Source organism: Panicum virgatum, chromosome 2N (assembly GCF_016808335.1).
Source record: "Panicum virgatum strain AP13 chromosome 2N, P.virgatum_v5, whole genome shotgun sequence".
Lineage (NCBI taxonomy): Eukaryota > Viridiplantae > Streptophyta > Magnoliopsida > Poales > Poaceae > Panicum > Panicum virgatum.
In genome coordinates, this window is record NC_053146.1 from 19,592,303 (window position 1) to 19,611,624 (window position 19,322).

General features: G+C 47.0%; 1 protein-coding gene and 1 long non-coding RNA gene across 2 annotated transcripts in view; both read left to right on the top strand.

Moving 5' to 3' along the window:
* LOC120659958 (calcium-dependent protein kinase 13-like) overlaps positions 1-5,953 on the top strand; it is a 31,193-nt gene extending 25,240 nt beyond the window's left edge. The window contains exon 2 of the mRNA XM_039938259.1: positions 5,641-5,953. Coding sequence (XP_039794193.1) covers positions 5,641-5,688 — 48 coding nt within the window. The 3' untranslated portion in view covers positions 5,689-5,953. The remainder of the gene's footprint in view (positions 1-5,640) is intronic.
* A 6,919-nt stretch (positions 5,954-12,872) lies between these two features.
* Positions 12,873-15,304, top strand: LOC120659960. Its single transcript, XR_005669294.1, has 2 exons — positions 12,873-14,370; positions 14,452-15,304. It is a non-coding gene; the product is annotated as an uncharacterized LOC120659960 (long non-coding RNA).
* Positions 15,305-19,322: the final 4,018 nt, after the last annotated feature.

A 19,322-nucleotide genomic window follows, 5' to 3' on the forward strand; every position in this document is an offset into this window, starting at 1 on the left:
AAAACAGAAGTATTGGTGGAATGGGATGAAGGCAGATATTGCACGATTTGTCGCCCGTTGTGATACTTGCCAGAGAATCAAAGCTGAACACCAGAAGCCGGCAGGATTACTGCAACCCCTACCCATCCCGGTGTGGAAATGGGATGAAGTAGGAATGGACTTTGTGGTGGGCTTGCCCAGAACCCAGAAAGGACATGACTCCATATGGGTAATAGTGGATCGCCTTACTAAATCAGCTCACTTCATACCCGTACGGACCAACTATGACGGGGAGAAGCTAGCTAAGCTCTATATAGAGAACATAGTGAAATTGCATGGTGTGCCCAGCCGAATCGTTTCAGATAGAGGAACCCAGTTCACCTCTAGATTTTGGAAAAGTTTGCATAAAGCTATGGGCACCAAGCTAGACTTTAGCTCCGCTTATCACCCACAGACAGATGGTCAGACAGAAAGGGTGAATCAGATCATGGAGGATATGCTGAGAGCATGTGTCCTCACTTATGGCAAGGATTGGGAGCAGAGTCTACCCTACGCCGAGTTCTCATACAACAACGGGTACCAAGCAAGCTTGGGCATGTCACCGTTTGAAGCTCTCTATGGAAGAAAATGCAGAACCCCTCTGATGTGGTCAGAAGTTGGAGAACGTGCCCTAGTCGGCCCCGCACTCATAAAGGAAGCAGAGGAAAGAGTCGCCGAGATTCGAGAAAAGCTAAAAGCAGCCCAGTCCCGACAAAAGAGCTATGCGGACAAGAAAAGACGGGAAATAAGTTTCAACCCAGGAGATTTCGTGTATCTCAAGGTATCGCCTATTCGAGGAACCCGAAGATTTCAGGTACAAGGAAAATTGGCCCCTCGATATATTGGACCATACCGAGTTTTGAAGAAAGTTGGAGCAGTAGCATACCGTTTGGAGCTACCAGAAGAAATGTCGGATATCCATCCAGTGTTTCATGTCTCGCAATTAAGAAGGTGTTTGAGGGTACCCGAGGCAGAGTATGTGCCGGTTGAAACAATAGATCTACAGCCAGACTTGCGGTATCAAGAAGTACCGGTCAAGATCCTAGACACCGTCACTAGGAGGACCAGAAACTCCGAAGTACGAATTTGCAGAGTTCAGTGGAGCAGACACGGAGTAAAAGAAGCTACGTGGGAACGCGAAGATGCTCTGAAGAAGGAATTTCCCCACCTGTTTAGGAACCAGTCGAATCTCGAGGACGAGATTCATTTTAAGTGGGGTAGGTTTGTAACATCCCGAAAATTACCTAAAATAAATCGTGCGCTAAAATTTTGCTTCGTCGTTGAGCTCGAGATCCCTCCTTGAAACCCTAACCCCAGTTTTCCGGAATCCTCCCTGTTCCGCCGGGACTCCCGATTCCCCAAAGACCCGACACCCGTATCCAGCACCCTGTTTCCCCTCGACCTGCGCGTAGCGCTCTCGCGCGCCCGGACGCCAAGCGTGGCCGACCGGCTCCGCGATCAGCGCCGTGATCCCGGCGCGGACCTCTCTCCCCCTCTCTTTTTCCCTTCTCTTTCCCCTCCTTTTTCTTTTTCTTTTTCTTTTTCCCAATTTCTTTCTCTTTTCTTTTCTTTTCCTCCTTTTCTTTCTTTTCTTCTCCCCTCTCCTTCCTCCCTTCTCCTCCCTCCTTCCCGAACGCGGCAGAGCACCGGCCCGGCCCCCTTCCCCTGCTCCGCATGGCTCGGCCGCGCCACCACCCCCCTCGCCCCTGCTCCCTCCCTGGGCCGCTCCCCGCTCCCGGCCTGCTCTTCCCGCGCCGTGACTCCGCCACCCGCTCACCCCGCACCCTCCCTGGCCGACCGACGCGCCGTGCCAAGCCACCCCGAGCCGTGCAACCACCCGCACGCGCTCGCCGCGTTGGGCTGCGCCACGCCGGGGCCATTGGCCGCGCACGCACGCTGCGGCGCCCCGTCACTCGGCCGCACGCCGCACGTTTCCCGGCCGCCCCCTATCCCGTGCGCGCGCACACCGCCACGACCACCGTTGACGCCGTACAGGCGGCGGCGACCTCGGCACAGTGACGCCTGCAGCGGTCGCCGCTTGCCTGAGGCGTCACGTCGCCTCGCTGAGCCCCGACCGCCGTTGACGCCGGCCCCCACCGCCATTATTTCGGCCGCCGGCCTCCGCCGCATCCCGCCAAGCCGCCACCGCCTCTCCACGGCTATAAAAGCCTCCCCACCGGCGCCGCACCCTCGCACTCAAACCTCCCTGGCCGCCACCGCCTCCCCTCCCCAGCGCTAGCGCCGCCGCCCCGCTTCAGTAGCGCCGCCGCCGCCGGCCCGCGTCGCCCCGCCTCTGAGCGCCGCCCCGGCACAAGGTGAGGCCGGGAATCAACCCCGCCGGGCCCCCACCTCCTTTCCCCTCTACCCCGGGCCGCCGTCAAGGCCCAGGGCGGCCGAATCGGCCGCCGCCGGCGCGCCCCTACCCCTCCCCTGTTCTGCGTCGGGGGGAGGAGGAAGAAGGGGCAAAATTGCCCCAAGCCCCCTCCTTTCCCTCTTATTTGGTTAAGAGTCCCCCCCCTTTAACCAATTTGCAAAGTAAACCCTGCCTTTTTACCTAATTTCAAAATAAGCCCCCTTCCATATAAACTTAATTACAGATAAACCCTGACCCTTTTAGAATGACCCAAATAATTTCTAAATTATAAACCAAGCCCCTGCCTACTTAATCTTAATTACAATTAGGTCCCTGGACTCCTGTTTAGGGCCAAAACGCTCCCCTGACCTATCATTTTATGTGCCTAACGACCCCGGTTTAACCTAAAATTTTACCCCGCCTCTCCTAACTCAGTTTTGGCCATACCATTCAGAAACCATTCAAAAATAACAATCTATGCTCTATATTTCATGTGTTCCCGTTTCGAGCTCGACGACAAATCCTTGTTTTGATTGTGTGCTTGTTTGTGTGCGCTGTAGACCACGGAGTGAACGAAGGAGAACCCGTCAACGAGCCGTGCTGTGAGCAGGAGAACGAGGACCAATTCCACGACCCCGAGCCCGAAGGACAAGACTTCCCCGAAGGCTTTGAAGACGGCAAGTTCAATCCCATCCTTTGATGCATGTTTCTGTCCTAGTTTTTATAAACACAACCCAATGGCCTGCTTTATAAAACTGCATATGTTTTGCTTGCATGAAAACACGGTTGGATAGCCACCCCTTGATTTGTGATAATCACTCCTTGACCACCTAGATTAATGTCTGATTTTGATTGGACGTTAATCGACACTAGAACGTTTAGGACTTTACTCATATTATGATTTTATTTGTTAAAGAAAATGTGTGTGTGTGGGAAGGGATAAAATGTGGATTTTCGAAAGATGAGTATGGACGGGATGGACGGCATTTCTGTGTGAATTGCCGATTGGTGTGCTTATGCCTGTGTGGCAGGGCAAAGAAGGGAGTTTTCCATCTTGTCGCGTCTAAGGACCGAGTTGGTGTGTCATCTCACCTAACTCCACTATCGTGCAAACCACTCGACCGTTGAATGGGCAACGGCGTAGCATAAATCCCACTAGTTGGTGTGGTAGCCATCAGGAGAGCTGAGAGCAACGGGTGACTAAGGAAAAGGGATAAGCCCCGAGTGACTTATGCCCGGTTATACCTAAGTGAGTGGTCAATGACCCCTTGGTGCATCCCGTGATGGCTAGTCAGGCTTAGCTATGGTGGGTAATGGCTATGTTGGGATCTACACCGACACGACGATGTTCGAGTTGTGGTATCCTACTTGTGGGTAAAGTTGCACACCTCTGCAGAGTTAAGAATCTATTCGAATAGTCCGTGCCCACGGTATTGGGCGAGTTATGGTGTGGTCACATAACTAGTGTTTCTTTGGGATGGGCTGGTGTGAGTTGTTTTGGAATTGGTTCCGGCAGTTGTGCCGTGTGCTACGACGGACGGGGAGTCCGGTAGCAGTTTTAAAACCTGAACTCTGTGTTACTGCAAAAACTGATTTCTAAAAGGTTTTTCGTAAAATAAACCCCTGCATAAAATGTCGTTTTTCTGCAAATTAAACCGTAACCTTATCCTTGATTTACCTATGCATATTATTCTGTTATAACCCCCTCCGTGGGTGTGGTTGGACTTGCTGAGTACGTTTGTACTCACCCCACTCTTACTTTTTACAGAAGAAGACCCGGACTTCGTGCCAGACGACGCAGAGTAGGGTTAGCGTTCTACACCCAACCTTACCTGTGGAACCGGCCCTGTCGAGATGCCTCCGCTATCGCAGTACTCTGAGCCCGTGGTAGACCCTATGTGGTTTGCGGTCTGGTGTTATGTCGTAGCTTGGCTAGTTATTATTATTATCTGTATCGAGTGTCCGCCAAGGTTTGTAAGGTTTTGAACCATCTGATGTAATAAATGTGGCATCAGCCTCCTGGGACTGATGTTTTGTATCACATTTAAGTCTTCTCTTATGAGGGGACGCTTCAATCATTACCTCTCCAGAGGCATCGTTTTCTGGCTCTATCAATATTTTGTATCACACCCACTGGCAGCTTGAGAGAACACATAGCATAAGTCACTGTGGGTGTGAGTACTGAGTTAATCATTTCTAGACGACCAGAGTAGGATAAGTAGGTTGAGAAAACAGACATCTTTCTTTCTACTTTGTCCATTAAGGGTGTAAGATCTTCCATCCTTGGCTTCGTGGTACCCATTGGCAAGCCGAGGTAAGTAAAGGGCATAGAAGCTTTCTGACAACCAAAAGCAGAGGTCAAAGCTGCAAGATCTTCATCTGAGACATTGATTGGTACCATGGAGGACATTGTGAAGTTAACTTTGAGCCCAGTAGAATCAGCAAAGGTGTCAAGCAGATCTTTAAGATATAAAACCTGATTTATGCCTGCTCTCATGACAATAATTGTGTCATCAGCATATTGTATCACTGGGAAGTCATTGCTTGCAAGTGGAATAGGCATAGTTAGGTGACCCTGCTGATAAGCATTATTAACCACATATTACAGAAGTTCAGCAGCAAGCACAAATAGTAATGGGGACAGTGGGTCTCCTTGCCTAACCCCTCTCATACATTTGAAGTGTTTTCCAGGAACTCCATTTAGAAGAATAGAGGAATAGCCTGAGGTGAAGAGTAGATTTATCCATTGGAGCCATTTCTCAAGAAAGCCCATGTCAGTCATTACTTTTAAAATTGCACCATGCTCAATTGTATCAAAGGCCTTACCAAAATCCAGCTTCAGGATAATTATATCTCTTCTACTTTGTTGACATTGATATATGTATTCAAAGCACCATGCTAAACAGTCTTGAATGGTTCTAGTTCGAATAAAACCATACTGGTTGTCATGTAACAATTACAAAATTATAAGCTGCAATCTTTTTGCCAAGATTTTTGTGAACAATTTAATGCTGTAGTTCAGCAAAGAAATGGGCCTAAAGTCATTCACAGTCTCTGGGTTGTTTATTTTTGGCACAAGAGTAATAAAGGAGGAGTTGATGCTTTCAAGATTGACATTACAATCATAAAAGTCTTGACAGAGAGCATAGAAGTCTTCTTTGATGAGAGGCCAACACTTTTTCATAAATAGACCATTGAACCCATCAGGACCCGGGGCTTTGTCAGATGGCAGATGCTTGATAATTTTATCTATTTCATCTTTTGTGAAGGGGGCAACAAGGCTATCCAAGTCCACTGAAGGGGAGATGAGACTGTGAAGATCAAAAAGCATTCTTGGTTGTAAGGAGATTCCCATTCTACTTTTGTAAGCCATCAGAAGGAGTGCTGCCTTACTCTCATGGTCAGAAACCAGGTTACCATGCTCATCCTTCAGTTGGGTGATCGTGTTTCGCCTGTAAGAAACTGTTGCCATGGCATGAAAGAATTTTGTGCATTCATCCCCAAAATTCACTTTATTATTAGTAAACCTTTTCCTCCAATAAATATTCTTATATCTGAGCAAGGTCTGCAAATGTTTCTTAATTATGAGCCTAAAATTCCATTCTGGTAGGAAGAGAGACCGACATTCTTCCAGAGAATCCAAGAAGAATATCACTTTGTTGCAAGTATTTATCAGAACAGACAAGTTGGACAGATTCTTGCTCCACCTCTTTAGATTATACCTTATGTTTTTGTGTTTTCCAGCTAGAGAAGAGGCCGAATCTCTAGCATTCCTGACTTGTTTGAGCCAGCCATCTTGAACAATGTCAAAGAAACCAGGATGTTCTGGCCAGTAGTTTTCAAATCTAAAAAGATTTGATTTTGGAATTGTAGTCCCAATCACAATTTTACATGGAATGTGGTCAGATGTAATTTTAGCCAATGGCAGCACCATGGAGTTTGGAAAAGTAAGAGTCCAATTCACCGAGGTAGAGAACCAATCCAATTGTTCCATCAAGGGATCTTGCTGCATATTGCTCCAAGTGTAGGACCTACCCTTAAGAGGTAACTCCACTAGCCCAAGGTGACCAATGATATCATTAAAAAGAAGGGTATCCTGGACATTGCCACCTAGCTTATTTCTATTGTCAAGTGATATGTAGAAATTAAAATCCCCCAAGAAGAGCCAATCTTCATCATCTGCCAAAATATGTGATCTTAACCATTGGACAAAACTAGTGCGAGAGGGTTCTCTGCAAGGCACATAGACTACTGTCAACTTCCAGCAGGAAGGTTGTGTTGTGAGGTGAAAGACAACGTCATGCCAAACGAGAGATTATCAATAGTATGACCCATGAAAATAGCGCTATTCCAAAGCACAAGAATTCCTCCTGAAGCTCTATCAGAAGGGATGAAATCAAATTTATCAAAACGCCGAGGTGCAAATTTTTTAATAAGGGGCATATCAAAGTGTTACACTTTTGTTTCTTGTAAACAAACAATAGAACAACCACTCTCCTCAATTTTGTCCCGAACGGCATCATGCTTCTCAGTAGCATTAAGCCTCCTAATGTTCCAACAGAGCATATTCCAATTTCTTGTATTCATGGGAAAAAGACTTAAGAAGATGAGGTAAGCTGGGTCCAGCACAACTTAAAAGAGGAAGACTAAAAATTATAAGGAGTGGGAGCCACCAAGAATATAACAGCCAGGACACAGGTACCCAACATAGCCAATCACAACAATCAAGATAACAGGTCACACGAGCAAACCACCAAGAATATAGTAATAGTAATAAGAGTACCCAACAGATCAAACCATAAAATCCAGAATGACAATTCACAATAGCATTGTTCTGCAACACTAAGACAGATTTCCTGGCTTCCAAAAGAGATAGCAGAGAGAAGAAGAAAAAAGTTTTAAGTGCTTCAGGCTTCTGCATTATCATCTTGTACTCTATTCTCAAGAAGAGCTTCAGGTGTAACCTCACTAGGAGGCACATTACACTGGATTTCCCAACTCTGAAGAATATCAAGAGGAACTGGTGCTGGAATCACCTCATCTGTGGGCTTTGGTGGGTCATCCCGAGAAATGTTGCTAGAGGCCAAGGATTGGGCCTGCTGTCTCCTTTTCTTGCGAGGGGTACCCTCAAGCTGGACAAACTGGTAGCCTTCTGTGCTGTTGAGTCTTGGGCTTCTCCTGCTGCCCAAAGAAGAGAGTGGCTTGTTGGACTTAGACTTGGAGATCACTAGGGGCAGAGACATTTTACCAGCAGGCCTAGGAGATAGTGGAGGAGCAGCAGATGAAGTAACAGCATCCAGAAGAGGGGTTAGGCATTTTTTTGCTGGAACTATGACCTCTGTACTGGCTCCAGACATCTCAATTTCAGAACTGGAAAAAACCAGAGGGTCAGTCTGGTCATCAGGAAAGGATCCCAAGTCTTCATGTTGGTTCTCTGAGACTGACTGGTTATCTTGAGCAGCTGAGTCTATCTAAGCAGAAGCCCAAAGCTGAATAAGCACAGCATGCAGTGTGGGTTGATAGGGCACAATAGCACCAACATTATCAGTTGGAGCAGAACAGTCCCTCTTAACTCCTCTGTTAAAAACTGAAAGATCCACTTTGTCCAATACAAACAGGCAGATGCAGCAAAGGGGGGATAGAGGCAACAATGAGTCTTTGGAAGGCCGCAGATTCCATGATCCAAAAGGACTTTTGAGGCCGGAAATGCAAGAGTGTACCAGAGGACACTTCTGAAGAGGAGGATGATGAAGAACCATCATAATTGCCAGCTAACACATCCTCCACAGTGAGTATGATGTCAGGACCATTAGCTCTCAAGTAATGTGCCGAGGAACCTGACTGATCAAAGGAAATTGATTCCTGTTGCTGATCCACTTCCTGTGGCTATTGGTTATCAGCTCCTGCTTGATTATCTTCTAGCCAATCATCCCAGCCATCCAAACTAGCAACCCCTGGGCCTACATCAGCTTGCTCAGGCATTAGCTCATCCTGCACTTCAGCCATGTTATTTGCATTGAGACCAAAATCCTAATGGACATTCTGTGCAGCTCCATGGAGATCATGCTGCCACCCTTGGGGAGCATTAGGGTTAACCTCATTAACAACACCATTAATTGGATGTGGGTTTGCATCAAAGGGAACATGGTCCTCATCTTGTGGAAAACCATCAGGAAATTGCTCATTCAAAATAAAGACAGGAATAGACCAAGAACGGCCCATGCCACCTATCAGAGAGCCCTAAGACACCACCAAGCTTCTAGGCACATGGGAAGGATCCAGGAGCAGACACTTAGTAAGGACTCTGGATTTGTTTGGGCCATCCAACCAAGAGATTAAATGACCAAAGGGAGCCACTGCAGCTTTGACAAAATCCAACAGTTGATAATCTAGGGGGGAAGCCCAAGAACATAACCCAGCTCTCTCTAATGTAAGGGCAAGCATGAAGATTCCTAGCTTCATCATGCTTAAGCCAACGGAGCAAACCATGACCGAACTGAATTGGAGACGCATTAAGCAGCCGTTCCCTCTGAATCGGACCCTCAAACTGAAAAAGGCCTAATCCCAAAGGTGAAGGAAATGCAGAGACAACTCTCACTGGGAAATTTTGCTGAAGGAAGCCAACAATATCTTGAATTATCTCTTGCACTTGCGCTTGTAAAGGCTCCGGTTCTAGTGTCAAGATGGCATACTGCTCGTGCCGACGATGTGGTTCTCCACCTAAGGCGACCCTCGCCCTGGAAGGCCTCTGCCAACCATGCTCAACTTGAAAGCCAGCAGGAACAAAGAACGCTGGATTACAAGGGAAGTTCGCCATTGTTGACTCCTGTGTGGCGGATGACGGGGTTAAAGGCGGTGAGGAGGAGGGGGATGGTGATGGCGATGAAGTCGGCGATCAGGGTTTACTGTTGCTTGGGGAAGATGAGGAGTCACTAGGAAGGTGCGGATCCACCGAGATTGACACCCCAAAAACAGGAACAGTAGCTTCCGAAACTGGCTTATCTTCTTGGGCTGAGGTAGAATCAGAAGAGAAATCCTCAGCAATATGTTCCTTGGGGGCCCAAATCAATTTGGGCTTCGCTTTAGTGAGACACCATCAGGCTTTATGGCCATATTTAAAATAGGATTTGCATCGCCACAGGCCCAAACAGTTCTGGGCCAAATGCCCACTTGCCAGACATTTAGCACAGAGAACAGTAGGTTTTGAATTTGAAATTTGAACATTACCAGCCGCAAAATCAACGGAAGGATGAGAGCCCATGAATTTCGGATCTGAGGAGTGATTTCCGGAAGAACCAAGATCCGAATGAATTCGCCCAAACACTTTAGAAATTTTGACAGAAGTGGGCACAAAAAATTCACCAAAACGAATGGATTCTGGAGGAGTTTGTGGGCGATGCTTAGGCATCGGTGAATCTTGCACCAACCTATCAGAGAACCGAACACGACGACGATTCCGAGAAAGACCAGGAGAACGAGAATTCCTGTGCTTCCGAGATCGGACGATGGTCCATTCATGATGCTGTTCTTGTTCTCAGAGAATTTTTTTCGCGTTCCAGCGAGGAGCACCGTTGCTCCAAAGGTGGAAATAAACATCAAAGCAAGGGCCAATGAAACGCCATAGATTATGGACCTTAAACCCAACTGCTTTGCATGAGACAGAAAACCAAAAATGCCCATCACTTTGATAAGAAACATGAAATCCAGCAGCTGAACCATCCGAGCATGATTGTAGCATGAGAACAACTGAGTCTTCTGTTAATCGAACGGTGAAACGACGGAAAGTTGCCAGAAGGAAGAAGGAACCATCAGGAGAGGAGGAAGGGTGGTGTACCGACTTGACAAATTGGATCCGAACATCCTCCTAAAAAATCTTGCCAGGAGAAAAATCCAACTTCTTGCAAATCAGATCTTCGTGCCCTTCCATGAGGAGACCAATCCCGGGGAGTAACTAGAAGGAAAGAACCATCCCGAGATCGCCATGGAGATCGCCCGAGAGAGTCGCCAGGAGAGACACCCGAGTCACCATACCTTGCCAGCTCATATTGCTTGGGAGGTCAGATTAACTCTCGAACATTAATTTTGAATTCATGGCCATCCCTCCTAGTTCATATATCTTCTTATTTCTATGCATTGTGATGATTTATTTTTCTTGGTAGATTGTTTAGAGGTAATCTAGATTGTTTTGTATATATTTGGAGGGATTTTTAAAAAAAATTATGCAAAAGAAAAATGGCAACACTACTACAGCCACCCCTATCACCGCCGGTTCTAAAAGTGCATCACCAACGGTTTTGGGTACCGTTGGATTTAAGTCGATGGTGATAGAAGGGCCATCCACGCCGGTTCCAGAACTGGCGATGATGGAGGGGGTTCATCACCGCCGGTTCATAAACCGGCGGTGATGCGTGCGCCAACCGTTGGTGATGTGCACCCATCACCGCCGGTTCGTATTTGGAACCGGTGGTGAAGACTTTTTTCCCATCAAAAAAATTATTTTCATATAATAATATTGCATCATTTGTACAACATATATAATATATAATTATAGCAGCAGAATTCAACCATATGAGCTCATACATCAGATGGCAGCCATGTTGAAGTTGTCAAAATTGAAAAGAACTATAGTAATGATAGAACTAGCAATTCATCCTACTGCCCATATCTAGTTCTGAACCAAAAGGCCTTTCAACTTAGGACAGAGAATGCATATTACAAACTGAAATTCAGTAAACACTAGTCTTTTACCACCATTTTCATGTCCCAGGAGTTCCACACACTCAAGTCTAGAAAGAATTACATTGAAGTCTTGCATACAATTTTTTTTACAATATCTATAATGCTACTTCTATCTGTCTAAGTGCCTGTCTATTACATATGCAATGCAACAGCAAATTTGAAAAGATTTGGAAGAACCATACCTTGTTAGAGATGCTGCATATAAAAGGCACATGATCAAGCATGCTTTCTATGTAGACAAAACTACAACTGCAACAAGAAAAATGTTATTTCAATTTACCTGATCCCAATGCTGCGGACCAGTCCCATAGAAACACGTTCTTCCATCGCATGGCATGTTGTTTCCAATGAGACAGTGGTATCAATGTCAAGCACACTATCATCACCAAGAGCACTAGAAGTTGTACCAAGTCCTGAAGGAAATCAAAATGCTCTATTCAGTGAGACACATACATATTAAATCTTCCTAAATACTATGCAAAAGTAAGAGTTAGAATTTACCAGTATGTCTAGTAGCTACTGGGAAGTGAACAAGATAGGGATCAAGATAACCTAGCTGCAGCTTCTTCAAGCTGTCCTTACAGGCTTCAATCACATGACCGTGATCTGAATTCCATAGCTACAGTCATAACAAACAGATATGTTTCAGTAGAATGAAAAAAAAGAAACTTTAGTTGTCATCATGCACAATTAGGAAGTGGTGGTTTCCTAGTATAGAGAGTAGGGCTTTGCAATTTAGATAACTTTGGTTGTGATGAACAGACCCTCCCTCTTGACAATTCTGGTTTGCAAGCTGAGAACACTGAAAGAGGGCACAAGGAAAGTCAAACAATAACATGAAACTGACATGAATGAGACAAGCAGCATCTCAGATTAGTTCACATGACAAGCAGTGGCGGCCACGGCACCTCGGCCATCCGAGCCATCGGAGGCACGGCGCCCCGAGGGGAGCGGCGGCCCAAGGTCCCCGGCCACCAGAGACACAGCGTCCGGGGTGAGTGGCGGCAGCGGCCACGGACCTGCGGCCACCGGGACCACCAGGAGCACACACCCCGGGGCAAGCGACAGTGGCGATCCCTGATATCCGGTTAGGCGTACCTCGGATCCGGCGAGGAGAAGGCCGGATCCAGCCCCGGTGGCCGGCGGCGGTGAAGGGGCGACAAGATTTCTAGCCTGGAGGAGGTGGGATGCTGGGGGGAAGAGAGAGGTGGGAGGGGCGAACAGGCGGCTGCCGCTGCCTGCATCGTCGCCGCCACCGCCGGCGGCCACTAGAGGCGGCCTGGGGGCGGAGGTGGCGGCGGCAGCGACCAAAGGCGGTCTGGGAGTTAGCGGTGGGGAGGTGGACCGGAGGAGGTGAGTGAGAGGATAAGATTGGGAAAAAAATAAAATGAGAATGAGAGGATAATATGGGGTGGTGTTCGCATCACCGCCGATTCGTAACACGACCCGGCGGTGATAAACGTCTATCACCGCCGGGTCGTGTTACGAACCGGCGGTGATGCCCGTCATATCTGTCACCGTCGGGTCGTAATAAGACCCGGCGGTGATGACGGCTATCACCGCCGGCTCCATTTTGAGCCGGCGGTGATAGCACATCACCGCCGGTTAGAATAGAACCGGCGGTGATGAGGCGTTTGGGATAGGGTTTTCTGTAGTAGTGCAAATCCGATAAATTACCAAAAAATTCGATAAACGTGTTTATCAGCTAACCTCCGGATTCCCCCCCTGCTACCACTACGACTAAGCGAGAGGCTCTGAGGTTGCATCTTTTCCTGAACACCGCCCCTACCACTACATGGCTACAACCACGTAGAGAAACTTGGCACACAATTCATTAACCTCTATACTGCTCTTATATGCGCAGCTGCAAAAGAAAGTAAAGGAAGCCAAATATTTTACAGAAGACAACAATTTGCTGGCCGGAAAATAAAGTAGTAACCAAGGAAAGCACGGACCCTAAGCCTTGAGTCCTTCAAAAAAAAACCGTACCCAGGGGCGTAGCTGGGCCATTCCAGTGACTAGGGCCACTCCATGAGCTGGTTAGGCTAATTAAGATGGGCCTCTTTGCAACAATAGTCTACAGTAAGGAAAAATTCAGCCCACACCTAGGGTCATGGCCATAGTTGCCCTGAGCTTTCTTCCGCCACTGACCGTACACTAAGAGCATCTCCAAAAATCTCTCTAAAATGAGTTGGCTAACTAAAAACAATAAAATTATGGTAAAAATAGAATTCAACCGCCTCTCCAAATTCTCCTCCTCGCTATCCATCCACGTTTCCGCAAGCTTTCTTGGTCGAGCGGCGTAGCTCGCCATTCACCTCTGGCTGTCCCGCGCTAGCTTCCCACGAGGGAAAAAATTGGATGCACCAGGGTCCAGGGGCGCATGGGAGCTTCCGTGCACCCCCGGCCCAGTTCCATCGGACGGCACAGGCTCACGTGTGGGAGCTGGGCGCTGAAGCCGAGCCGAGCCAATCTCTACGAGCTGGAAAAACGAGCCGCAAGCATCACTTTCAGATGGTTTGGATGCACGGGTCGGACATTACGAATAGAGGTGTATGGGAGCTTCCATGCATGCATCCGGGTGCACCCAATTTTTCCCCAAAAGACCAACTTTGTTTTCCAAATCGACGCGGCTGCCGCCGCCGAGAACCGCTGAGTGGAGTGGTGAGACTCAGGTACGCGGGTTTGAGGTGGTAGCAGTGCCACAAAAGTGCCCCGGCCGGCGACTGGCGACTGGAGACGCGGTCCCGCAGCATACCTCCTGCAGTCCCGAGCACCCCACCGCCGGAGCTCCGTCCACCATTGCGCCCTCTACCATGCCCATCCCTACCCCGCAAAAACCCACCGAAAAGGTATTCCTCGGCATCCTCTTTCTGCTCCCCCACCTTTTACTTAGCCGCCGGCGAGCGAGTTTGCCGGATTTCGGTCGGGCAGACCGTCCCCTGCCATGAACAACGACTCGGGATCTAATTGCTTTGATTGCAAAATTTTTAGGGTGCTTTTTGCAAGATCTAAGGACCTATTTATGAGAATTTGAGTTAACTTGTAAAATGGAGAGTCAAGATTTGTAGAGACGCCTATTAAATTCCTCACCTTATAGGAAGTCTTTTATTCTTTTACAGACTTTATAAAACTCTAAATTTAGCTAGGATTATACGGTCCGTTGGAGATTATTTAAGCTTTGCTGCCGATGGTGGTGCGCTCGATCGTCAGCTCGGAGGGTCAATCGGTGGGACTTCCTCTCCTGCTCAATGCAATCGGTATTAGTCTCCAGCTCAAGGACGATCGTCTTACCGTCACGAGAAAAAGAAAAGTAATATGACTCACTGTTTTCTCTGCAGAATCTTGACAGCGCGTCTATTGGCAGGCCGAGACCACAATCTTCCATGACGGAGGCCGCGCGCGTGTGGTTCATGGGCGCCGGCAGAAGCCGGGCGATGTCGGCGGTGGCGATGTGGCAGAGGCAGAGGAGCGGGGCGCTGCTTCGGTTGGCGACGAAGGGATCGAAGCCGTCGCAGCAGGCGGTCGGAGGCGCCGGGACGCTGGCGTTGGTGAGGAAGCCCGCGCACGGCATCAAGCTCCTCAGCGACGACCGGCACTCCCTCGGATCCGTCGGCTGCGGCGGCGGCGGCGGCGTTACGTTGTAGCAAGGGATCAGCGGGATCTTCGGGAACCACGGAGAGCAAGGAAGTATCCGTGGCAATGGCAGGTCAGGGACGCTCAGCCCGGCCGGCTGCAGGAGTGCTTCTCCATTGGGCGATGGAGCGGCGGCCTTGGCTGGTCCTCCGACTCTGGTCGCCGCTGAAGGACGAGGGCCAGGCACGACCACGGCGAAGACGACGACGAGCAAGGAGATCTGGACGCGCTTGTCAGATGGCGCCATCGATGACAGAGAGGGGTGTCTCCGTCAATGGAGGCTAGGCTCTGTCTTGGGCTGTTGGCTAGTGCCGTAGAGCGTGGCGAACAATGAAAAAAGAACCTACGTGGAAGGTGATGATCGATCTTTGAGATAGAAAAATATAATCTTAAACGCAACAAACCTTGTACAATCTTCTGGAGATCGTCCCTACTCCCTAACCCTGACTCGGCTCGAGATGCATCTGTAACAAAACGCAGAAATGATCTGGTAGACCGTATCAGCATTCGGCAAATAATTCTGTTGCTGGTGATGATGTATATTATGGTTATGAGATATATCTGCGTAACAGATGAAAATAAGGTCGATGGGTATGCATAATAATAACGTGTTCACTACTTGTATATTTTCTTTTCTATATATATATATATATATATATATATATATATATATAGAAGAAATTACAGATTGCTGATCATACGGCTGTATGTACAAAAGGAGTAAAGGACAATATATGGCAAAAAAAAAGTGTTCAAAGCGCTATCATACGGTCCCAACCAAATACGTGCTAGGCCATGAAAGATTTAATGCTCTGCCCTCACTAGCACATATTTCATTAAGAGGCCGCTGTCAGTGGAGGAAGTATAATTATCTACTCCCAACTAGCTTATTTTGTTATTCTGTCATTGTGTTGTATAATGAACTGAAGTAGCTTCACTAGTACTGGATTCGGAACATGCATGTGTTGTCTGGCATTCTTTAGGGATAAAACCAAATTAGCGATTTGAGGGTTACCATACAGCATAATCAGATAACTGAAATAAATGCTATAGTATTACCATCTCATATTGGACAAAAAAAAATCAATCCCAAAAAAATGTCTGCATATTTGCCATCTTATTAGATTGATTGAGCAAACAACGAACTGCCCCTATGACAAATGGGCACAAATAACTCTTTAGCTAATCTAGATATTTCTTCCTTGGCAGGAGGTTCTAACTCTAACCTATACCTAATAACGCACTACTAATATAATACTACGATGACGACAATCATGGATCTGCAATCCATAGCTCTTATTACTCTTGACGGAAGAATTGATCAAACTCTCCTCTGCTGCTTATCATGGCGATCCAGCTGCCAAGAATGCCCAAAGAAAACATGGATGTTAGATACACGCACCAATTCACTGGCTCGATCACAAACTAGTAATAATTAAAGCACACTAACCCTTTGTTCAGTGGCGACGCTGTGGTGGACTCGGAACGGCATCCATCGGCGGGATTATAAAGTCACCTGTACGTTTAACACAACAATCGATGTCACCATCAAAGTATTTAATCTTTGTTATTAAAACCAGGCATAATATTAGATCTAACTAATCTACTATGCAATCTACTATGCATTCTAATAAATAGTCATTAGGCTATATATTATGTATGTGTGTGTGTATATATAACTTGAGACTTACGATTTGCGCAGATGTCGGTAACATTGTCCGATGTGAAGCCGTAGCCACACTGTTCCAGCAAGGAGGTCGCGCGCGTGTGGTTCACCGGCGCCGGCAAGAGGTTGCCGGCGTCACCGTTCACGACGTGGCAGAGGCACAGAGGCGACGTGCTCCCATCCTCGAAGAAGGGTTTGATGACGTGGCAGCACTTGCTCGGAGGCGACGGCACGCTGCTGTCGTCGCTAGTGAGGAAACGGGCGCACGGCGGCATGTACTTCGCCAGCCCTGGCCGACACTCCGTCACCGGCGGCGGCGGCGGCGTGACGTTGTGGCAGGGGATGAACGGGATTTTTATCGGGAACACAGGAGGACAAGGGAGTATTCGCGGCAGAGGCAGGTCAGGGATAAGGCCGATTATATCATCGATCAAGCCCATGGGGTGCAGAGGAGCGTCACCGCTGGCCGATGGCGCCGGAGCCGGGGCGGCCTTCTTGGCTGCTCCGCCGTCCCGGGCGGCCGCAGATGAAGGCAGCAGCGGCGCGACCACGGCGAAGGCGACGAGCAGCGCGATGGCCAGCGTGCACTTGTTGGATGGCGCCATTGCTCTTTGTTAAATGCTTCGCACAAGGAGGCTCTGGTTGGCTTGGGTGGGATGAACCCTGCAGGAGACGAGAGGACCAATTTATAGGGGTGTGGCCTGGTGCCGTGGTACGTTACTGAGATCGGGATATCGCAAAGATCGGGATATCGCAAAGATCGATGCCGTTAGGATATCCCTGATTCTGCTACCAGCATGTCTGTTGTATTTGTTAGCTGTCTGTCGATCGAAGCAACCCTAACAGAAAGTAGAAAATGATCTATGCTGTAGATACTACTGTCGGTTGTAATCCCAGCTCGCAGCTAACAAAAACAGAAAAAGAATAATATCAGAATGCACAACGCTGTATCGTATCTGGAGCTCGAATAGCTGTTATTTGCTGCTGTGTGGATGCAACCAATTAATCTTAATACAAGTTGTAAGGTCATCATAAGCATAATACAAGTTGTAAGGTCATCATAAGCATAATAAAACTTGCCTTTTTGGTAAAATAAAGAATCCATATATCCGTATATCCTGTGAAGCTCGAACAATTTTTTTGTCTACTATAAAAGCTTCTCAAAACTATTTTAGCCATATGTCAATAAAATTGAAACACTACTACGAAAACTGTTTTTTGGGGCACGTAAAAACCTATTTTTAGAGGGCGGGTGCAGTATCCGCCCTTGCTTACATTGAATACATATTTTTCCTATTCCGACCAATTGGTGGTATGATAGATTAATTGTAATTAGCTTTGTGGTTCTTTTTACAATAAGACAGATGTTCAGTAATCACTATCGAAAAACGCATATTTGCCGAGTGCCACCGGCTTTGCCGAGCGCCAGAACACGGGCACTTGGCAAAGAGGCGCTCGCCGAGTGCTGAAGGCACAGCACTCGGCAAACTCATGGCACAAGGCATGTCCAAACTTTGCCGAGTGCCGGCCGTCGGCAAAGCAGGGGCACTCGGCATATTTTATCTTTGTCGAGTGCCACTGGGCCCGCACTCGACAAAGGGTGTGTAGGTGCCCAGCATGCGCGCCCGCCGTGCGCCGGGCCTTTATTCTTTGGCGAGTGCTGCAAGGCAAGCACTCGGCAAAGACCAAATTTCGCTGAGTGCCTACATTGGGCACTCGGCAAAGCCAGTTTCGCCGAGTGCCTGCCACCTGGCACTCGGCAAACAGTTTGTATTTTTTTTTGCATTCAAATTTTTTTATTCTCAACTCAAATTTGAAATGTAAATCTCTGATAACATATGATACTTTTATTGATTGTTTTACTATATTATGTTATTTTTTCTTTTTGCGGGGAATATTCGATCAAACTTATTTATAAATTATAAGTGGGTTGAAATTTCGAAATCATTGAAAGGAGAAGTGATATTCATGTACCTGGATCCAAAACTGATGCCGTATCAGCGAAAGAACTGAAAAATTGAAGCATCTTTATCATGGAACTTGATCGCAAGCCTGCGCAAGGATGTTCGAAAAAAAACAAAAAATAGCAAACAATGTCCGAAAATCATGAGACTTGTGGAAATCTCTTGGTTTCATGGAAGGATGGAGTGGAAAAAAACTGGCAGTGTTTCGAACAAGTGTCAATGTACGCTGCTTATAATCCGGAGGATCTCCGAAGAAATTTCAGAGAGATGCAGAGTATCCGGTTGGATTTGTAGTCGAAATGACAGTCGCGTAGAATTTTCAACGTGAAACTTTTTGTATAGAGAAATATTAACAAAATATGTGTCCTTTGAAAATTGGGTTAATTTTTTATTTTGTTATATATATATATTTTTGGCACTCATTCAAAATTAATGTATTTTTAGTTTGATCTTGACCTTTAAACACATGAAATAATAGGCTTTTTTGCATGAAATCATGAACCATAAATTGTTGCATTATTTTGGCAAATTATTTAGTTGATATTCACTAAAATTTTGTTAAATACCTCATCAAAACGAATTTATTGATTTAAATTAAATTTTACTTAGAAACACATGAAATAATGGATTTTTTCATAAAATCATAAAACATGAAATATGAATTGTTTTAATTTAAATTTAAAATAATATTGCATGAAATAATGGATTTTTTTGAATATGTATCTTAATTTCAATTTTTTGCAACTATTTGGTTTAGTGTAAAAAAAAATATTTGCCGAGTGCCTGGTGGCCCGGCACTCGGCGAATCCAGGTTTGCCGAGTGCCACCAGATCCTGCACTCGGCAAAGAAATGAATCGGGGGCACTCGGCAAAGACAGAACCAGGACTTATCCGGACCCGCCCCCGCACTCCACTCCACACTCATCTCCACACGTGCCGCGCTCCT